Consider the following 19523-nt stretch of genomic DNA (forward strand, 5'->3'; position numbering starts at 1 on the left):
ACCCTAGGCTATATGAATATAAAGAGACGTGAGACCAACATGACAGATGAGAAGCTACATAGACCCTAGGCTATATGAATATAAAGAGACGTGAGACCATCATGACAGATGAGAAGCTACATAGCCCCTAGGCTATATGAATATAATTTCATCCATTCTACCAGCTGACAGCTGATGTGAGATGTTTTGATTACAGAACATTATATAACTTAAGGGCCTATGTATTTTCAATGTTTTGATTACAGAACATTATATAACTCAGGTCCTATGTATTTTCAATGTTTTGATTACAGAACATTATATAACTCAAGTCCTATGTATTTTCAATGTTTTTGTTCACCCACAATCTAACCACAAAGCTTGTCAACTTTTCCCCTGTCTTTCTGGCTGACGCCTTCCCTACTAATTTCAAGTTAATCTTTGTTTATTTTTCATATATACATGGAGTAAGTATACAGTGAAATGAAATGCTTGCAGGTTAACCTCTAGAACCTCCCTCCCCCCCAAATTTCAATTAAATAGTGAATAAAAGAGTAATACAAATAAAAACTCAATTAAATATTTTACCAATTTAATAATGGGCATGTAGAATGGAATAGGTTATAAGACCTCTATGAATAATATAATTGAGTCAATTCTACCACAACAACATTTCTGATGTTAAACAGGGTTAACTATAATGTTGGAGTAAAGTTCAGCTTCAGTCCACAGGGGGGCACTCTGTGACTGTCAGAAGATATGTGCTTCAGTTAGAAAAACGTTCTCATCTCTTTGGTCTCAGCTAGCTAGCCAGTAGCTACCCTAGTGAATAGCCAGCCAAGACAGCTACAGATTTTGTATTTTTTATTCAACCTTTATTTAACTAGGCAAGTCAGAAACAACCCATCAAATTCACTCTCTAGAAATAAACACTTAATATCATGCCTTATATCAGCATCCTTAGCTTGCCCATTCACTAAATATACTGTTAAATAACTCTGACACCCAATAGCGTAAGGATGTTGAGCTCTAGTTTATTAGCATTAGCAAACAATTATGCTGAGGGAGACGAGCTAGTTATCTACCAGCAACCCTGCTGCTTCACTTAGACTTTCTGGCTGTTCTGCCCTCGCCACCTCATTCACTGCTGCCTCAACCTGCTAGTTTTTTTGCAACTCTTTTGGAAGGTCAGAATATCCAGACTCTGAGTGAAAGGCCTTTTGCTGAGTGATGACTGACATCTAACCGGTGCTGTATGACTAAGTCACACAAAGACAAGTTTGTATCAGTAAAAAAACACATAACAGACCATTCTTTAATTTGTAATTTTCCCTCACAGATGCATGTTTTAAAATATTTGTGTTCTGTGGAGGCCTCCTTTTCACTCTGTCAGACGGGATTGGGTGAGTTCTGAGGAACAAGACTTTACCAAGCATTGGGATCCGGACAACGCGTGGGTCTAATCCTGAATGCTGATTGGTTAAAACCGTATTCCAGCCGGTGTCTATTCCATAAATTACCACCGGCTAAATCAATGATGTGAAATGTTAATGTTTGTTGGTGCGGATGTAAACTTCGGACTACAAATGTATGTGTTCCAGAGTAGAGATATCAACTCTTGAGTACTGGCAGTGTCTGTTGTGGCAGTTGGGAAGGGGCAAGTTACCTGAAAAATATCTCAATGTTCATCTTAAGGTGCACTAAATTCATGCGTTTACCTGTTGAAATTCCTTTTTCTTTGCTGGGGGAGAATGCTCCCAGACCCCCTACTGGTGTTGGGCTAACCCCCCATTGTCTTCAAATCCTAGAAACACCCGATTCACACAATTACACTATTTATAAGCATTATAAAAATCACTATTTTAGGACAAACAAGCAACAAAATCATATTTAGAGTTCCTGATCTAGCTAATGATTAGCCCCTTGGGGTAAATAATGCAGAGAAGCAACCCCATGCTTTAGCCATGAGGCTGCACCAGACTGGTGTTGATGCTTATTGCTAAAATAGCACACCAATGTTATTGGGCTAATTTCTGGATGAATTGCATTGGGGGGAAGGGGGGGGTTACATGGTTTTTAGATCAGCTTTTATGGTTGGCTATAGAGGTATTTTCCCAGACTGCAAATGAAAATCACTCACGATTGGAACTTGCTTTCCTGCGATCTTGACCCTCGCCACTAATTCTCATTCAGGCCAGCAGTTTTCACTCTGTACTGGTCCGATGTGCCACTGGCAAATTTACTTGAATGTCAAGCCCTGGACTGGTACCCAGGCTAACTGCCTTCCACTTAGACATTTTCATTAACCAGATATGGCAGCTCTTAACATAATGGATCATCTGTGGTCACACACAACTGAAATTTGTTAAGTCACGCAATTGGCACAAAGGGGAGCGCTGCATCATTCGTGGGGGACATGTTCCCTGTTGCCTTGTTTCAAACATTCTGTTCAAAAAAAATATCTGAATTAAGTTACTCGGATAATCCCCTTTCATTGATGTAGATATAGTACTTAAACAGTTAATTTCTGACTGGGGTGATGTACAATGGGTCATGACGCTCATCATAACGTCTATATTTGGGTAATTACTACATTTGGGTGTACTGAGTAATTGCTTAAGAGGTAGTGCCAGAAACTCACTCACTGATTAAAATGTTGCCAATGTTGCCGATTGAATCAGAGCCTTTTCAATAGCTCAACGGGTTTGTATGTTGTAACGTTTGAGCAGTGGTACAAACAGGGAGAGTGGAGGAAGTGCTGTTTGCTGCACAGCGAAGCCTGTTAGATTTGTAGCGGTCTGCGTTAGGAATTACAGTATCTACAAAACTACAATCAGAATTCTCCTTTCATAAAAGTAGTTTTATTAGAAAACAAAATGCCAAATACAGCACAGCTCGGTGCGGAGTACAAACTCCCCTTGGGAGGCTGCTCTGTAGGATTTAAAACATTCTCAGATCCATATGTACAAAGCAATTTGGAACTTTCCAGACAACAACAAAGTACCATAGACTGAAATTACTACAGTAGAGAAGAGTAACGCTGGTCTAGAAAGGGATGATAGGCAGAGAGAAAGATCTACACAAAGTTACGATGACCAAAGACAAGTCCAGGTGCTTTTTGTTGTCGTTTTAAAACAAGTGACAGAATACATGATCAAGTAAAAATAAATGTAAGGAAGAGAAAGGATGGCGGGAGAGTTGTGAATTGCGCTAGTGGGGCTCAGCACGAGTTCCCTCATCGCTCTGTGCTCTGGCTCATTTTACACTCCCTGTGTTTCCTGTGGTCTCTCCCGTTGCTGGGCTCACGTGGCCGATGGCTCCGCTCTTTACTGCGGCTGTGTTTGAGAGAGCGCTGCTCCCCCTCCCGGCTGCTCTGCTTCTTCCTACTCTTCTCCTCCCCTACCTCAGCCCCGCCTCTGCTCTCTTCTTGGACTTGTCGCTTTATGGACTTCTTGTGTCTCCTTTCTCTGCTTGCACTCCGACTGGAGTGCTTGGCCATCCTCTCCTCCCTGTGACCCCTCCTCTCATCTCTCTCTTCTTTTTGTCTCCTGTCCTCCGCCTCTCCCTTGCTCCTCTTGTCCTTGGACCGCTCCCTCTCGCTGCCCCCATCTTTATGGTACTCCCTGTCCTTCCTCCTGTCATTCTCCACACACCCCTGCCCATCTTTCTCCCTGTCTTTCTGCTCTCCCTTGCGTTCCCGGCTCCCGCTGCGGCTCCTGCGACGTTCCCGGCGCTCCTGGGTACGGTCTGCGCTGCGGGACCGACGCCTCTCCCTCTCTTCTCCTTTCCCGTCCCCAGAGTCCCGCTCTTTCCTCTGGCGGTCGCGTTCCCTCTCCAGCTCGCGGTCGAAGCTGGGGCCGTGGCGCTCTCGTTCGCGGTGGTGGCTCCGGCTCCTCGACCGTTTGGGAGTCCTCCTGGGGTTCGGGGTAGGTCTGGGGCTCCTGACCAGAAACAAGCCAACATTTCAGCTGCATTAAGACAGATGTGATCAACACAATATTATCTGTAATGGCTGCACTCCATTTCCTACCTGGAGCGTCTACGGCCCTCCGCCGGTGGTTCCTCAGGCTCCTCTACCTTCTCAGGAACCTTCCGGGGCCTTGCCTTCATCTGCGTGTCGATCAGCTTCTGCACGGGCACCGGAATGCGTGGAAAGAGAGTGGAGAACCACTCCAGCTTGGTGAGGAACGACCGGACCATCTCTCCGATTGTCATAACGCAGCCACCTCCGGCCTTCACATCCAGCTCCTGAGAACATGGGGAGGGGGGTGGGGTATTCAGAACCTTATTAACACAGATCCAAACAGAAGTATAAAAGGCATTGATTGTATTTAGATCTTATTCATTTAAATGTTTGGCATTTAGCAGACACTTATCCAGAACGATTTACAGGTTTATCTTCCTAGTCCCTGCTTTAACCTCCATTACTCAATTAGAAAGAAAATATAATTTGTGATGACCATGTACTGAACCTTCACCTCTGTTTTCATCTAGCTTAATATGCACACATACGAATCATTATCATGTGTTTGCATAAAAATGTAGCTTAGTGCCTGATACTATAGGAAATAATAGGGAAATGGAAAAATAGTTGCTGTCATCTAATCTGTCCTCAAGAGTCTGTACTTACAAAGATACACTACATCACCAAAAGTATGTGGACACCTGCTCAAACATCTTACTCCAAGATCATGGGCATTAATATGGAGTTGGTCCCCCTTTGCTGCTATAACAGCCTCCACTCTTCTGGGAAGGCTTTCCACTAGATGTTGTGGAGACTTTCTTCCATTCGGCCACAAGAGCATTAGTGAGGTTGGGCACTGATTTTGGGCGATTAGACCTGGCACGCAGTCGGTGTTCAAATTAATTCCTAAAGGTGTTCGATGGGGTTGAGGTCAGGGCTCTGAGCAGGTCAGTCAAGTTCTTCCAATTTCGACAAACCATTTCTGTATGGACCTCACTATGTGCACATGGACATTGTCATGCTGAAACAGGAAAGGGCCTTTCAAACTGTTGCCACAGAGTTGGAAGCACAGAATAGTCTAGAATGGCATTGTATACTGTAGCGTTAAGATTCCCTTCACTAAGGGGCCTAGCCCAAACCATGAAAAACAGCACCACAAAAACTTTAGTTGGCAGTATGCAGTCGGGTAGGTAGTGTTCTCCTGGTATCGGCCAAAACCAGATTCTTCCGTCGGACTGCCAGATGGTGAAGTGTGATTCATCACCCCAGAGAACCCGTTTCCACTGCCCCAGAGTCCAATGGCGGTGAGCTTTACACCACTCCAGCTGACGCTTGGCATTGAGCATAGTGATCTAAGGCTTGCGGCTGCTCGGCCATGGAAACCCATGAAGCTCCCAATGAACAGTTATTGTTCTGACATTGCTTCCAGAGGCCGTTTAGAACTCGGTAGTGAGTGTTGCAACAGAGGACAGACGATTTTTTACACGCAGCAGCACTCAGCGGTCCTGTTCTGTGAGCTTGTGTGGCCTACCACTTTGCTCTTTGGTACGGCCCATTCTACTGCCAATGTTTGTCTATGGAGAATGCAATGCTGTGTGCTCGATTTTATACCGTCGGCAACGGGTGAAGCTGAAATAGCCGAATCGACTAATTTTAAGGGGTGTCCACATACTTTTGTATATATTGTGTATGCTGTCAAAATAACAGAAAACCTGGGGTGCATCTCAATAGTCTAAAGTGGCTTCCTCTTCTCTTATCCACCATCTGCACTAGCATTAAAATGAGTAGTAAAGGTGGAGGTGAAACAAGGAGAGAAAACAACTTTAAACAATAGAGATAGATCCGTGGACAGTGAAGAAAGGTTTCAAGAGTTGTGCTTCCTCCTTCCTCGACAGTCCAGGGAGACATTGGCCACAGTGCAAGTACAGAGTGGAGGAGGTAGATAAATAGGTAGGTGCACACCAGCTAGAGAGACCAGGTTTGAATGGGTAGAGAACTGAACATCCGTTTTGCACTCACACACGCAAACCAACAGTGCTGAGAGATACATTATCCAATTCACCTGCTGCACAAGGGGCATCTAAAGAAGAGAACATGGGAATTAGCCAGTTAGGTAGGTTGTCAGAGGATGTCAGGTTAAAATACTGCATCAGAACAAGTAGGCCTGGATGCACAGTCTGCCAAACACTATCCAGCCAATTGAAGGTGCACAGAGAAGATAAGTCTATTACAAGATTCTCCCCAGGAAATTATTAAATTGTGCTAAGTAGACGTGTGTGTGTGTGTGTCAGTGAGAAGAAAACAAAGCAAAGGATTGATGTGTGAAGTGGTAGGACCAGGGAGGAACCATGCTATACATTTCAGAGTAGTGGTCAAGTTTTGTACATTTGTTTTGTGCAATAAGTCCTGATAAAGGCATGCCCAGATGTAAACAGAATTTGACTACGGTCAAATATACTTACCCTGACCAAAACAGGCAGCACAGCAGAGCGAATTACCTAGCTACCCAACTTTGGGGAGAGGGACTAGGGGGGCAATTAAGCCAAATGAAGGCAAAGGTGAAAAATCAGCTCTGAGCATCACAACGAGGAGAGAACTGAGACAACAGTTTGGATCATGCCAGACTAGTTAGTGAAAGGTAGAGAAACATGAAAGTATTACCCGTGTGGACATACCTCCTCATCATCCAGGAAACCATCATACCAGTCCACCAGGTCTGCAGGGGGCTGGGTGTATCTGGATAAACAAACACACCATGAGCATCTACTTATGAACATCCAATCGAATAACAAATGTCCATGTTTTGGACTAGCGCCTGTTAACCATCTAAAACTAGATAGAAAAAAGGGAGAAGGAAATTACTGCTAAGGTACACAATAGTAGGTTTTGGTAGACAGAAAAGGAGTAAATTGGTCATCAAAAAGATGTACATGCCATACAAATAAAGGCATTTTAATTACATGGAGTGCCTTGGTCCTCCTTTTTGATACGTGTAGTGTTGTATGTGAATCAGATTTGATCAAAAGTAACTCACCATTCCAGGAAAGGACAGGTAAGAGAAAGCGGGACACTTGGTCAGTTGTACAACAATGCATTCAACTGAAATGTGTCTTCCGCATTTAACCCTGCCTTAATCAACATCCACATCATCGGCTCCCGGGGAACAGTGGGTTAACGGCCTTGCTGAAGGTCAGATTTTTATCCATCTTCTGTATACCACCCCTACCTTGTCACAACACAACTGATTGGCTCAAATGCATTAAGGAAATAAATTCCACTACTCAACTTTTAACAAGGTACACCTGTTACTTGAAATGCATTCCAGATGACTACCTCAAAGCTGGTTGAGAGAATGCCAAGTGTGCAAAGGATGGCTATATGAAGAACCTCAAATATAAAAATCTATTTTTAATTGTTTAAACACCTTTTGGTTACTACATGATTCCATAGTTTTGATGTCTTCACTATTATTCTACAATGTAGAAAATATTCAAAAGAAAAACCCTGGAATGAGTAGGTGTACATAATTTAAAAATATATATATCCTCTTTAGGCATTAAACGTTATTTTTTTCCTGGTAGCGGTGACCTTCAGACGACTCGAGGCTTGCTAAGGTTTGTGGGTTGCCTAGAGCAAAACGGTGAACACCATGGCGTTTGTGAAACTATCAGCTGTCCACACAGGGGTCATATTAGTGTGTATCCCAAACTGTTCGGAAACTGAAGACAGAAGTTGGCAAGAGAGGCTGTACCGACTTCAGACTAGTCTTGTGCGCATCCTAGAGCAAAACGGGCTCTTCTTTCAATAGAGTGGTTATAATACTTTGTAGGCCAAACCGTTCCGACGTTACAGGTTTTTGTGAGAAGACAGATTGGTCTGACACACTGCTCTAGCTTTGCCACCTTTCAGAGCAGATGCGAAAGGGCGATATTGGCGAATGCTGTGGATTGAGACGATATCACTAGCTTAAACAGACTGATGGGGATTTTATTATGTTCATTTGAATTTCAGTGGGGTACAGAAATTGTAGGCTCGGGGTTAAAGGTCATAAACAGTCAAAATCATGTCTTCATGTAATTTGAGACATTTGGATAAAACCAGATCAAAGTATGAAAAATGACTACTGCTTCTACATTCACTGCAAACATATTATCATAAAGTTACTTGTCCCCCGTGTCAAACATGTGGCTTCAGGAGGCAGGAGTATTCGGGGAATATCACCCCACTGTCATTTTAATGGTGTGATATCTATACACCTTATTCTCTTATTTAAATAAGTCCCGCCTTGGAACCATCATCCAAACAGGCTTACAGAGGGGCTTATACAGCTACTCAACTGGTGCCAAAGTGTTACTGTCGGGTGCCAGAAAATGATATAAAAAGTTTGCCCTATTCATCTAAGGCAAAGACACGTTTCCATTTCAGGGACAGTAAATGACCAACGTTGGCATTACCCCTGTTCAAATACTACACTCTAGGTGGCAGTGGGCACCCTTTCAGTTTGTTTGCCAACTCATAGTAGTAGAAGAAAATTAACTTAATCAAAGTGGGGATGGCCTCAATGGCGCTGCATCTCACAGAAGCCATAATGGAACAGATACAATGACGCGATGTTTAGGTCTACGCATGCAACTAAACACCGCAAAATGACTGCTGAGCATTTCACAAACAGGTTGCAACACTAAGGTGGGGTGATTGAAATGTATTTGCAGCCATAAATAGATGTAATGGGTCCTATCCTTCTGTGTAAATTTTTACATAAACCAACATTAAAACAGAGTTGTACCTTATGTACATAAAGCCAAGTGCTCTGATGTAGGGTGAGTCGTTGTGAGTGATCAGTCCCATCACCTGTTTACGGGTCATCTTGATGGTAAACAGTTTATACAGCAGGCAGAAGGCTGTGGACACAATGCCACCGGTCCCGACTCCCCGCACCTGAGGACAACAGAGGTTCATGAGTCAGACATGTTCTTTTTGGGAGCAGTGTTCCTTTAACATCAAGTTGACCTCTAAGTTTCGGGGTGATCCATTATCAGTTTTCAACACAGCCCTACTCCACAGCTAAGTTAAGTGTGTTGCTCGCGTTCAACTGTCAACTACAGACTGGGTTATTTACTGCATGTGGTTATTTTCTGCATGTGTATGGGGTTATTTTCTGCATATGCATCTTTCTTTCACTGCCAAACCCACTACTGGTGTGTGTGGCCAAAGAGTTCAATTTTCATGTCATCTGGCCATAGCACCGGATCCAATCCAAGTCCCAATGCAGCTTAGCAAGTTAACATTTGTTGGATGACATGAAAAGAGAGCTCATTGGCAACACACACACCAGTGTTGGGGTTTTGGCATCGAAAGAAAGATGACTGTGCAGAAAAGACCCTAAACCCTACTGTAAAATATGGTGGTGTAGCTTTGATCGTATGGGGCTATTTTAATTAAAAACCTGGTTGCCTCTGCCAGGAGGCTGAACATAGTCACAAGTGAATCTTCCAACAAAACAACAATCCCAAGCACACATGAAAATCCATTAAGTGGTTAATTGATAGGGATGTGCAGTTCTCCTTTTATGAATGATTCAATACCCGTCTAGATACATGGGCTCCGATATGATACGGTTTGATTAGGGGTACCTCAGGGTTGATGCAATTCGGTTTGATGTGTAATTGTTTTGGTATTTTTTAACAAACACATTCATGGCCTGTTATCATGAGTCTTCAATATTCCCAGGTAAGAAGTTTTAAGTTGTAGTTATTATAGGACTATTTCCCTCTAAACCATTTGTATTTCATTAACCTTTGACTATTGGATGTTCTTATAGGCACTTTAGTATTGCCAGTGTAACAGTATAGCTTCCGTCCCTCTCCTCGCTCCTCCCTGGGCTCGAACCAGCAACACAACGACAACAGCCACCATCGAAGCAACGTTACCCATGCAGAGCAAGGATCAGAGCGAGTGAAGTTTGAAATGCTATTAGCGCGCGCTAACTAGCCAGCCATTCCACTTCGGTCACACCAGCCTCATCTCGGAAGATGATAGGCTTGAAGTCATAAACAGCGCAATGCTTGACGCACAACGAAGAGCTGCTGGCAAAACGCACAAAAGTGCTGTTTGAATTCATGTTTACGCGCCTGCTTCTGCCTACCACAGCTCAGTCAGATACTTGCATATAATCTGACTGAGCATAGAACGCAGGACACGCTAGATAATATCTAGTAACATCAACAATGTGTAGTAAACTAGTGATTATGATTGATTGTTTTTTACAAGGTAAGTTTAATGCTAGCTAGCAACTTACCTTGGCTTACTGCATTTGCGTAACATGCAGTCTCCTTGTGGAGTGCAACGAGAGAGAGGCAGGTCGTTATTGCGTTGGACTAGTTAACTGTAAGGTTGCAAGATTGGATCCCCCGAGCTGACAAGGTGAAAATCTGTCTTTCTGCCCCTGAACTAGGCAGTTAACCCACCGTTCCTAGGACGTCATTGAAAATAAGAATGTGTTCTTAATGACTTACCTAGTTAAATAAAGGATAAATAAAAGGCGCACAAAAATACCAGATTTCAGATTGTTATGAAAACTTGAAATCGGCCATTACGATTAATCGGTCGACCTCTAGTATCAACTACTAATTTGGGTCTGGTCAGAAGTAGCAGCTAGCAAAATTGTATAAAATATTCTGGGCACTCAGACTTTCCCTTGCCAGTAAGCTCGGGACAGACAGCTGTAGGCTATTTGTGAAAGGGATAAGAAGCAGTGCTTGACTTGTGCAGGAGCTCACCGGAGCAGAGCACCCGACACCTCACATTTTCTACTGCTTGAGCTCCTGTTCCTCTTACAGAATATAGTGGAGCTCCTGCACCTAAAAATAAACAGTACCAGCACCCAAACCTATTTCAGTCCAAGCACTGAACAAGTAGTAGTCAGGTAGGGCTATTTTAATTAAGTTTCCACTGGACCAGAGCATGACATTTGTCCCTTTAACACAGTGGTTATGAAAAGGGAGAGAACTGGAAATAATTTTCTAATACATTGAGGAACTATTGTCATTCTCAGTTGATGTAAAAAATACATTTAGTTTGATAGCGCTTTGAGGTGAAGAAAATATTACTTTGAGAAGCTCCACCGCTCATTAGCCAATCAGAAATACAATCAGAGCCCCACAAATTGGCACATTTATATGCCTACATTTGCACTCAGGCCAGGAAGCCTATGGGTCTACTTCTAAGCGTAAGGTGCGCGTCTTACTCAACATTGACAGGAGCTCTCCAGACAGGAGACATTGATTAAATTGACAAAACTGATAAATGGAATGAAATCATTCAAAACTTGTCTCAAGTGTTGCATAACTTTCTCACAAGTGTTGCATAACCAAACACTGTAGATAAGAAATTAAAGGGTAAATGTACTACTGGTGATATGCAAAGGGTAATTGATATACACTAACAATCAAACAAACAATTCACACAATTATTAAACAATGAATGTGCACAAATTGGCGGGAGTGCATTCTGGAGAAAGTGCCATGTGCCCCTGCAGAGGTTAGGGCACTCATACTTGATGCGTATCAGGTGAATAGTTACATCCATATTAATTGACAACAACAATCAACATTTTGCAGTGGCCATCTCAGTCTCCAGACTTCAACCCTGTTGAAAACCTGTGGTTTTCATTGAAATTATATCAATGAAAGATTATGTATGAAGGAAAGGTTTAAGATCCCTCCCAATGTGTTCTCCAAACTCATAAAACATTTTAGAAAAAAAGCTCAGTGCAATTATCCTCACAAGGGGAGTTATTCAAAATAGGAGTGCCAATAATGTTTACCCTTTGAGGAGAAAATGGCATTACTTGTTAAAAATCTTATTTTGAGCAATTGTATTAGGTTAAAATAATTGCCCGATTTTTTAGCATACAACATAGCTCAGTTGAATTTAATTTATACCGTTAAAAAAATAATCTTTAGCACGGATGCCAACAATAGTCCAATTCAAAACTGCTGGGGCAATTTTATTTCCACTAGTGCCGAGGGATTTTAGGTTACTTAACCAATTGACCGGCGTTGGTTCAATTTTTGGCCGACCCCAATTAGTCAACTGGTCGATTGTTTGGCCGTTAGGCTGTTGGATGACAGATCTTTTTTGTCGAGCAGTAGAAAATATGTATTTATGGCACTCGAGACAGTCTTATTCACACTCATCTCAGTGAACTAATCCATTGCGTAGGTTGATACTAATCCATTGCGGAGGATGCAGGGATGGCACAGCCCAAGAATAAGGGAAATGTCACGACAACTCACGTCTCTCTCCAGAAAGTGCTCTCCTGCCAATTTGCGCACATTAATTGTTCCGTAACTTCATTCTGTGAACCGTTTGTGTTTGCTTGTTAGTCTATCAATTCCATACCATATACCACCAGTAGTCCATTTACCATTAATTCCTAATCTACAATGTTTGTTAGGTTACGGTAATCTCTGCTAATGCATTCAATATATTATTCCAGTCTTTTACCAGTTATTGTTGGAGAGGACATGTTTGCAGGGCACACAACCTATGCTACACTTGTGAGAAACGAGTTTTGGTTTATTTCATTGCATTTATGAGTTAATTAGGTCAGCGTCTTGTGATTGGCACACTCCTGTCAATGTTGCGTAATCACTTGATTACGCATAGAAATAGGCCTATAGGCTACCCGCCCTGCATGCAAATTTGCCCATTTGGGTATATAATAGTATTTCTGATTGGCTTAACTCACCACCACTAATGAGCTGTGGCGCTTCTCAAAGTAATGTTTTCACCTCAAACAGCAAGCAAACCAAAATCTGTTTTACATCTATTGAAAATGACAATAGTTCCTCAATATATCTGAAAATCGCTCCAGCTCGCTCTCCTTCGATAAAAAAATGGCATGCTCTCATCCAGTGGAAATGCCATAAAATAGGCCTACCTGACAGCCTACAGCTGCATCTGTCCCGAGCTTACTGGCGTGGGAAACGTAGGGCTCAGAAGTTAGTTTGCTAGTGTGCTCTGGCAAGACCCAAGTTAATTGTTGATACAATGTTTCAAGTTCGTGGCAGACAGGCCATGCCTATGTGATTTATAGGATATTTATTTTTATCAGGATATTTTCTTCCTACAGGCTGCAATGTTTATTTGTTGGCTTTATGTAGGTTATTTTTACATGGTTGGCAATATAAGTTGCTTTTTAGGTTTGAATCATTTTAATATTGATTTGGATAGACTTTTGATTAACCACATCACAAAGATTGAGATAAAGACAAATTAAATGAAGCTGTTCCACAAAAATGTGCATATGAAAACCATAACCGACACACAGATCGGTAGAAAGTCAATCGTTATGCCACATGAGAAAAGTTGCAGATTCCACGTTTTACATATCACCAGCAACTTAATGTCAGAATCTGTAGTCAGCAGGAGGATGGTTGGGATCAGGCAAGTTTAGCGTAGAAATGTGGCAAATAACTACAATGACCACAATCCATTACTCCTTATCTTTTCTGGATGGGCCCGAGTTGGATACACGGTTGGGCCAGTAACCAAAAGTATGCTGGTTAAAATCCCAGAGCCGGCAAGGTGGAAAGATCTTGAGCAAGGCAGTTAACCAGCAACAACTGCTCACCGGGCGCCGATGACGTGGACGTCAATTAAGACCCCGCACCTCCCTGATTCAGGGGGGTTGGATTAAATGCGCAACACATTTTAGTTGAATGCATTCAGTTATGCAACTGACCAGGTATCCCCTTTCACACCTGCTAGGTTAGATAGACTGCATACATTGCCGCATGAGAGGGAAAAGTACACAACGATATGTGAAAAGGATAAGACATACTTCTATGAACTGTCGACTTTCAAAAGAGTCAAATTATTGTCAGACAGCTCTACAGCATAGTTGGGCAGTCTAGCTGAATAGGATGACTACCGACAGTATGGGGAGAACAGATGACATTAGATTGTCGTCTGGCTGTTACTGCCTGAGCACAGATGAATTTAAGGTATTAAAAAGGCTAATAAAACTAAGTCATATTTTATTATTTCATAGTAAATTCTTGTTTTTCTATGTGGACCTGACAGACAATGGAATACTTTTTACCTTTTGGTCAATTTACTATTTCTGGCTTTGGAATTTCCATTAACAGCTTGAATCATTTTAAGGTCAAATAATCGAAACCCATGATTGGTTTTTCAACTTTTTTTGTCCCCAATTTTGTGATCCAACTGGTACAGTCTTGTACCATCGCTGCAACGCCCATACAGACTCGGGAGGGGCGAAGTTCGAGAGCCATGCATCCTACGAAACACGACCCCGCCAAGCCGCACTGCTTTGACACTGCTCACCATTGTGTCGGAGGAAACACCGTACAGCTGGCGACCAAATGCAGCAGGCATGTGCCCGGCGGCCACAAGGAGTCGCCAGAGCGCGATGGGACAAGGACATCCCAGCCAGCCAAACCTTCCCCCAACCTGGACGATGCTGGGCCAATTGTGCATCGCATCATGGGATCGAACCCAGATCTGCAGTGACTCCTCTAACACCAATGCGCCATCATTAACTATGCCCAGTAGCAGTATATTTTAGCCAACAAATGGTTTTTTTTTGCTCATCTTTATCAAGGGGACCAATGTTTTAAAAAATTGTATTTCACCTTTATTTAACCAGGTAGGCCAGCTGAGAACAAGTTCTCATTTACAACTGCGACCTGGCCAATATAAAGCAAAGCAACAAAAACCACAGAATTACACATGGAATAAACAAATGTACAGTCAATAACAATATAAAAATCTGTATACAGTGTTGGAAATGAAGTAAGGAGGTAAGGCAATAAATAGGCCATAGTGGTAAAGTAATTACAATTTAGCAATTAACACTGGAGTGATAGATGTGCAGATGAGGATGTGCAAGTAGAAATAATGGTGTGCAAAAGAGCAAAAAAACAATATGGTGATGAGGTAGGTATTTGGATAGACTATTTACAGATTGTCTGTGTACAGCTCCAGTGATCAGTAAGCTGCTCTGACAGCTGGTGCTTAACTTTAGTGAGGGAGATATGAGTCTCCAGGTTCAGTGATTTTTGCAATTTGTTCCAGTCATTGGCAGAGAACAGGAAGGAAAAGCAGACAAATGAAGTGTTGGCTTTAGGGGTGACCAGCGAGACATACCTGCTGTAGCGCGTGCCACGGGTGGGTGTTATGGTGACCAGTGAGCTGAGAAGGCGGAGGTTTACCTTATAAGCAAAGACTTATGACCTGGAGCCAGTGTGTCTGGCGACGAATATGTAGCGAGGACCAGCCGACGAGAGCATACAGGCCGCAGTAGTGGGTAGCATATGGGGCTTTGGTGACAAAACGGGTGGCACTGTGATAGACCACATCCAGTGTGCTGAGTAGAGTTTTGGGGGATATTTTGTAAATGACATCGCCGAAGTAAAGGATCGGTAGAATAGTCAGTTTTACGAGGGTATGTTTGGCAGCATGAGTGGAGGCTTTGTTGAGAAATAGGAAGCGGACTCTAGATTTAAATTTGTATTGGAGATGCTTAATGTGAGTCTGGACAGAGTTTACAGTCTAGCCAGACACCTAGGTATTTGTAGTTGTCCACATATTCTAAGTCAGATCCGTCCAGAGTAGTGATGCTAGTCGGGCGGGAGGGTGCGGGCAGCGATCGGTTGTAGAGCATGCATTTAATTTTACAAGCATTTAAGAGCAGTTGGAGGCCACGGAATGAGTGTTGTATGGCATTGTAGCTCGTTTGGAGGTTTGTTAACACAGTGTTCAAAGAAGGGCCAGATGTATACAGAAGAGGTGTGTAGAGGTGTACCAGAGAATCACCCAAAACAAGAGCGCCATCATTGATATATACAGAGAAGAGTCGGCCCGAGAATCTAACCCTGTGTCACCCCCATAGAGACTGCCAGAGGTCCGGACAACAGATCCTCCGATTTGACACAATGAACACTATCTGAGAAGCAGTTAGTGAACAAGGCGAGGCAGTCAGAGGAACCGAGGCTGTGGAGTCTGCTGATAAGAATGTGGTGATTGACAGAGTCGAAAGCCTTGGCCAGGTCAATGAAGACGGCTGCACAGCACAGTTATGATATCGTTTAGGACTTTGAGTGTGGCTGAGGTGCACCCGTATGTGATGCACTTGTGAACGTGAGTTGGCAGAGACTAGCTTCTCTGGTCAGGGTGAAACTTGCATGGATTTTACTCTCAGCTGCAGAAATAACCCAGGCAGCATCGGAGAGATAGAAACACGGTTAGGCAAAAGGCACGTACTTTCTAACTTACCCCTCCGCACATTCCAGTCTGTCCGGCAGTCTTCCTACTGCCTTTCTCCCAGGGCTCAACATGAGTAACCTAGTGAGAAAATAACATGGTGACTCAATGATGCAAAAATCATTGTGGCGTTGGCTACGTCATTTGTTGGCTGCCTCAAAGTTAAGCCATAAGTGACAAATCTCACCACATGCAAATAGGTTGATGGCGTTGTATGGTCATGCAATTATTACCGCTTACTAGTCAACAAAACTTGATGATTACTAGCTAGTGTTATGTAATCTAACGTTGGATATTTAGCTAGTTTGTCTCGCTAACGTAAGCTAGGTTTGTCTAGAAAGTGTAGTTAACTACTTTAACGTTACTTCCAACACAATATTCCCAATTACTGGGGATTGTTCTAGCTAAATATAGCTAACACTAACTAACGTTAGCTAACCGCTCAAATGTGTCAACAGAACAGAAGCGTGTCCGTTTAGCTGTGGAATTAACATTGAGAGTTAGATACTGACACATTAAAACAAGTTAGGCCAACGTTAGTTAACGTTACCTGACAATTGATCATTTGGCTAGCCATTTCCCCCTTCAATTTTTTTTTCAAACAGCTAGCTATGAAGCTAACCAAGGTTAGCTAGCTAACGTTAGCCAGCCTTGTAGCATGGGTCCAGACGTTACCTTGAAATAGATCTCATCCACCACCTCATGGTAGGTTTTCAATTCATACAGCTGCACTTTGAAATATGGAGATGAGAGAACGTTGGTGAGGACCATAGGGTTCAAGTTCATAGTCTTTTCGTTGCCCCAGAGAGGCAAGTTGTTGCCATGTTTTCCAGCGTTAGGGCCAATCCTGCTCACGGCCTGTGGTTGCTGTTGGTTCGCGGCGACAGTGTTGTTGGCCATAATGCGAGGATCCCACGCTGTCGATTCAACAATGCGGGAAATTAGCCGCTAACGTTAGCTTTCTTACACAATAGATGCTTCCGAATACAACACCATTAAAACGCGATATGAAACCTTCAATAGTCACGGTAAATAAACTGTTTTCTACAATAACCTAGCGCACGATTTTAGACCGCCAAACCCTACTTTCTATAACTATATGTCTGGCTAGCCGAGGTTCTTCGACAAGAAATGTGCACGTAACAACCGCTGCAAGTAAAATGCAACGACAAGCTAACGCCGTGCGCCGTCTTCTTTACGCTTTTATTGCCGGATCGCAACCAACTGACAGCTGCTTACATCGCCACCTACTGTACTGGAGGAGTGTGAGGCCGGTCACGAGCCACTGTATCCATACCACAGGAGGTTGTGACACCTTTAATTGGTGAGGACGGTACACACAGTTTGATGCCATTCCATATACTCCGTTCCAGCCATGAGCCATTCTCCCCTCAGCAGCCTCCACTGATTTATACCACTATATTATCTTAAAACTAACCCTGAATTTCTGATGAAATCAAATCATTCCCTACAAACCTCACGACTCCCATCACCCCCACACAAAATGTCACCCACTCCCCATTCCCGTCCAACCTCTCTGACCCTGTCAAACAAACTCTCCCTTTCTACGTCACACATTTCACAAAATAATCATACATGTTCAACTTTTTCCTCTACCATACAGCCATTACAGGGAAATGTGTCTTCCGCATTTAACCCAACCCCTCTGAATCAGAGGTGCGGGGGGCTGCCATTATCGACATCCACGTCTTCAGAGCCCGGGGAACAACTGCCTCGCTCAGGGACAGAACGACAGAGTTTTACCTTGTCAGCTCGGGGATTCGAGCCATCATCCTCTTTAACAATTTCCACACATCCCCCAATTGTTTCCCTTCCTATAGAAGAACAGAATTCCCGCTGTGCACCTTTCTTTGCATTCTTAATTACTTTCCAAGCCAACACTATCTTTCTCTGAAAGACTATCATGCTATCAAATGTCAAATTATTCTTGAAAGTTTTAAAAGCATTATCACGATCAGGGAAACCAGTTCCCTCTTCTGAAAACATTCGTCGAAGTCTATGCTGCACATAACTGGGAAATGATTCATGCCAATTGTGGATTCTATCTTCACATCCCACTCACAAATACCAGAAATGGAGGAGGACGTCAATGTACGATCTAAACATGACGATGTACCTCTAGTCATATTTACCCATGTCCCCCGACTATCATTTAGACAAACTAGTCCCCTCCGCTCCATAAAATCTTCAACCATTAAACCATTGGCATCCGTGGCAGTGCTACCTCACAAGCTGATACGCGCATTGAAATCTACACACCATATCTCCGTATCACCTGAACTGTATTTCACAACTATGTCTAATTCACACACAGAATTGGGTTTACAAGGATTACAGTAATTAAACAACGTGATAACACCCCCTTCTCTACACATCTCCACCGTCACACAATCATGTTCTTTGAAACCATGAATCACTCTATGTGCTACACCTTCTTTGGTAAATGTAGCACACCCACCACCCGAGCACTCTATCACTTCTCAGATATAAACCCAGGTATAATATAATCGAACTGAGGTTTAAACCATGTTTCTTGTATACACATCACGTCTGGTAAAACATCTAAATCATGTATATGAACAAAAATATTACTGAGTTACAGTTCATATAAGGATATCCGTAAATTGAAATAAATTCATTAGGCCCTAATCTATGGATTTCACATGATTGGGCAGGGGCACAACCATGGGTGGGCCAGAATTTGTTTTTTCCACACAAAAGGGCTTTATTACAGACAGAAATACTCAGCACCCCTTCGGATGATCCTGCAGGTAAAGAAGCCAGATGTGGAGGTCCTGGGCTGGCGTGGTTACACGTGGACTGTGGTTGTGAGACCAGTTTGACATACTACCTAATTCTCTAAAATGACATTGGAGGTTGGCTTATGGTAGAGAAATGAACATTCAATTATCTGGCAACAGCTCTGGTGGACATTCCTGCAGTCAGCATGCCAATTGCACTCTCCCTTAAAACTTGAGCAATCTGTGGTATTGTGTTGTGTGACAAAACTTTAGTGGCCTTTTATTGTCTCCAGCACAAGGTGCACCTGTGTAATGATCATGCAATTTAATCATCTTCTTGATATACCTAGGATAGGATAAAGTAATCCTTCTCACCCCCCCCCTCCCTTAAAATATTTAGATGCACTATTGTAAAGTGGCTGTTCCACTGGATGTCTTAAGGTGAACGCACCAATTTGTAAGTCGCTCTGGATAAGAGCGTCTGCTAAATGACTTAAATGTAAATGTATATGCCACACCTGTCAGGT

General features: G+C 42.9%; 1 protein-coding gene across 1 annotated transcript; it reads right to left on the minus strand.

The window, feature by feature from the left end:
• Positions 1 to 2818: 2818 nt before the first annotated feature.
• On the minus strand, positions 2819 to 17426 carry LOC115117390 (pre-mRNA-splicing factor 38B-like). Its single transcript, XM_029645860.2, has 6 exons — positions 16910 to 17426; positions 16247 to 16315; positions 8730 to 8881; positions 6619 to 6679; positions 4010 to 4227; positions 2819 to 3920 (listed from the first exon to the last, which is right to left on the minus strand). Exons 1-6 carry the CDS (start codon positions 17132 to 17134, stop codon positions 3215 to 3217), a joined length of 1431 nt encoding a protein of 476 aa, XP_029501720.2. The 5' UTR covers positions 17135 to 17426; the 3' UTR covers positions 2819 to 3214.
• Between the last annotated feature and the right edge of the window lie 2097 nt (positions 17427 to 19523).

This window comes from Oncorhynchus nerka, linkage group LG20 (genome assembly GCF_034236695.1).
Source record: "Oncorhynchus nerka isolate Pitt River linkage group LG20, Oner_Uvic_2.0, whole genome shotgun sequence".
Taxonomy (NCBI): domain Eukaryota; kingdom Metazoa; phylum Chordata; class Actinopteri; order Salmoniformes; family Salmonidae; genus Oncorhynchus; species Oncorhynchus nerka.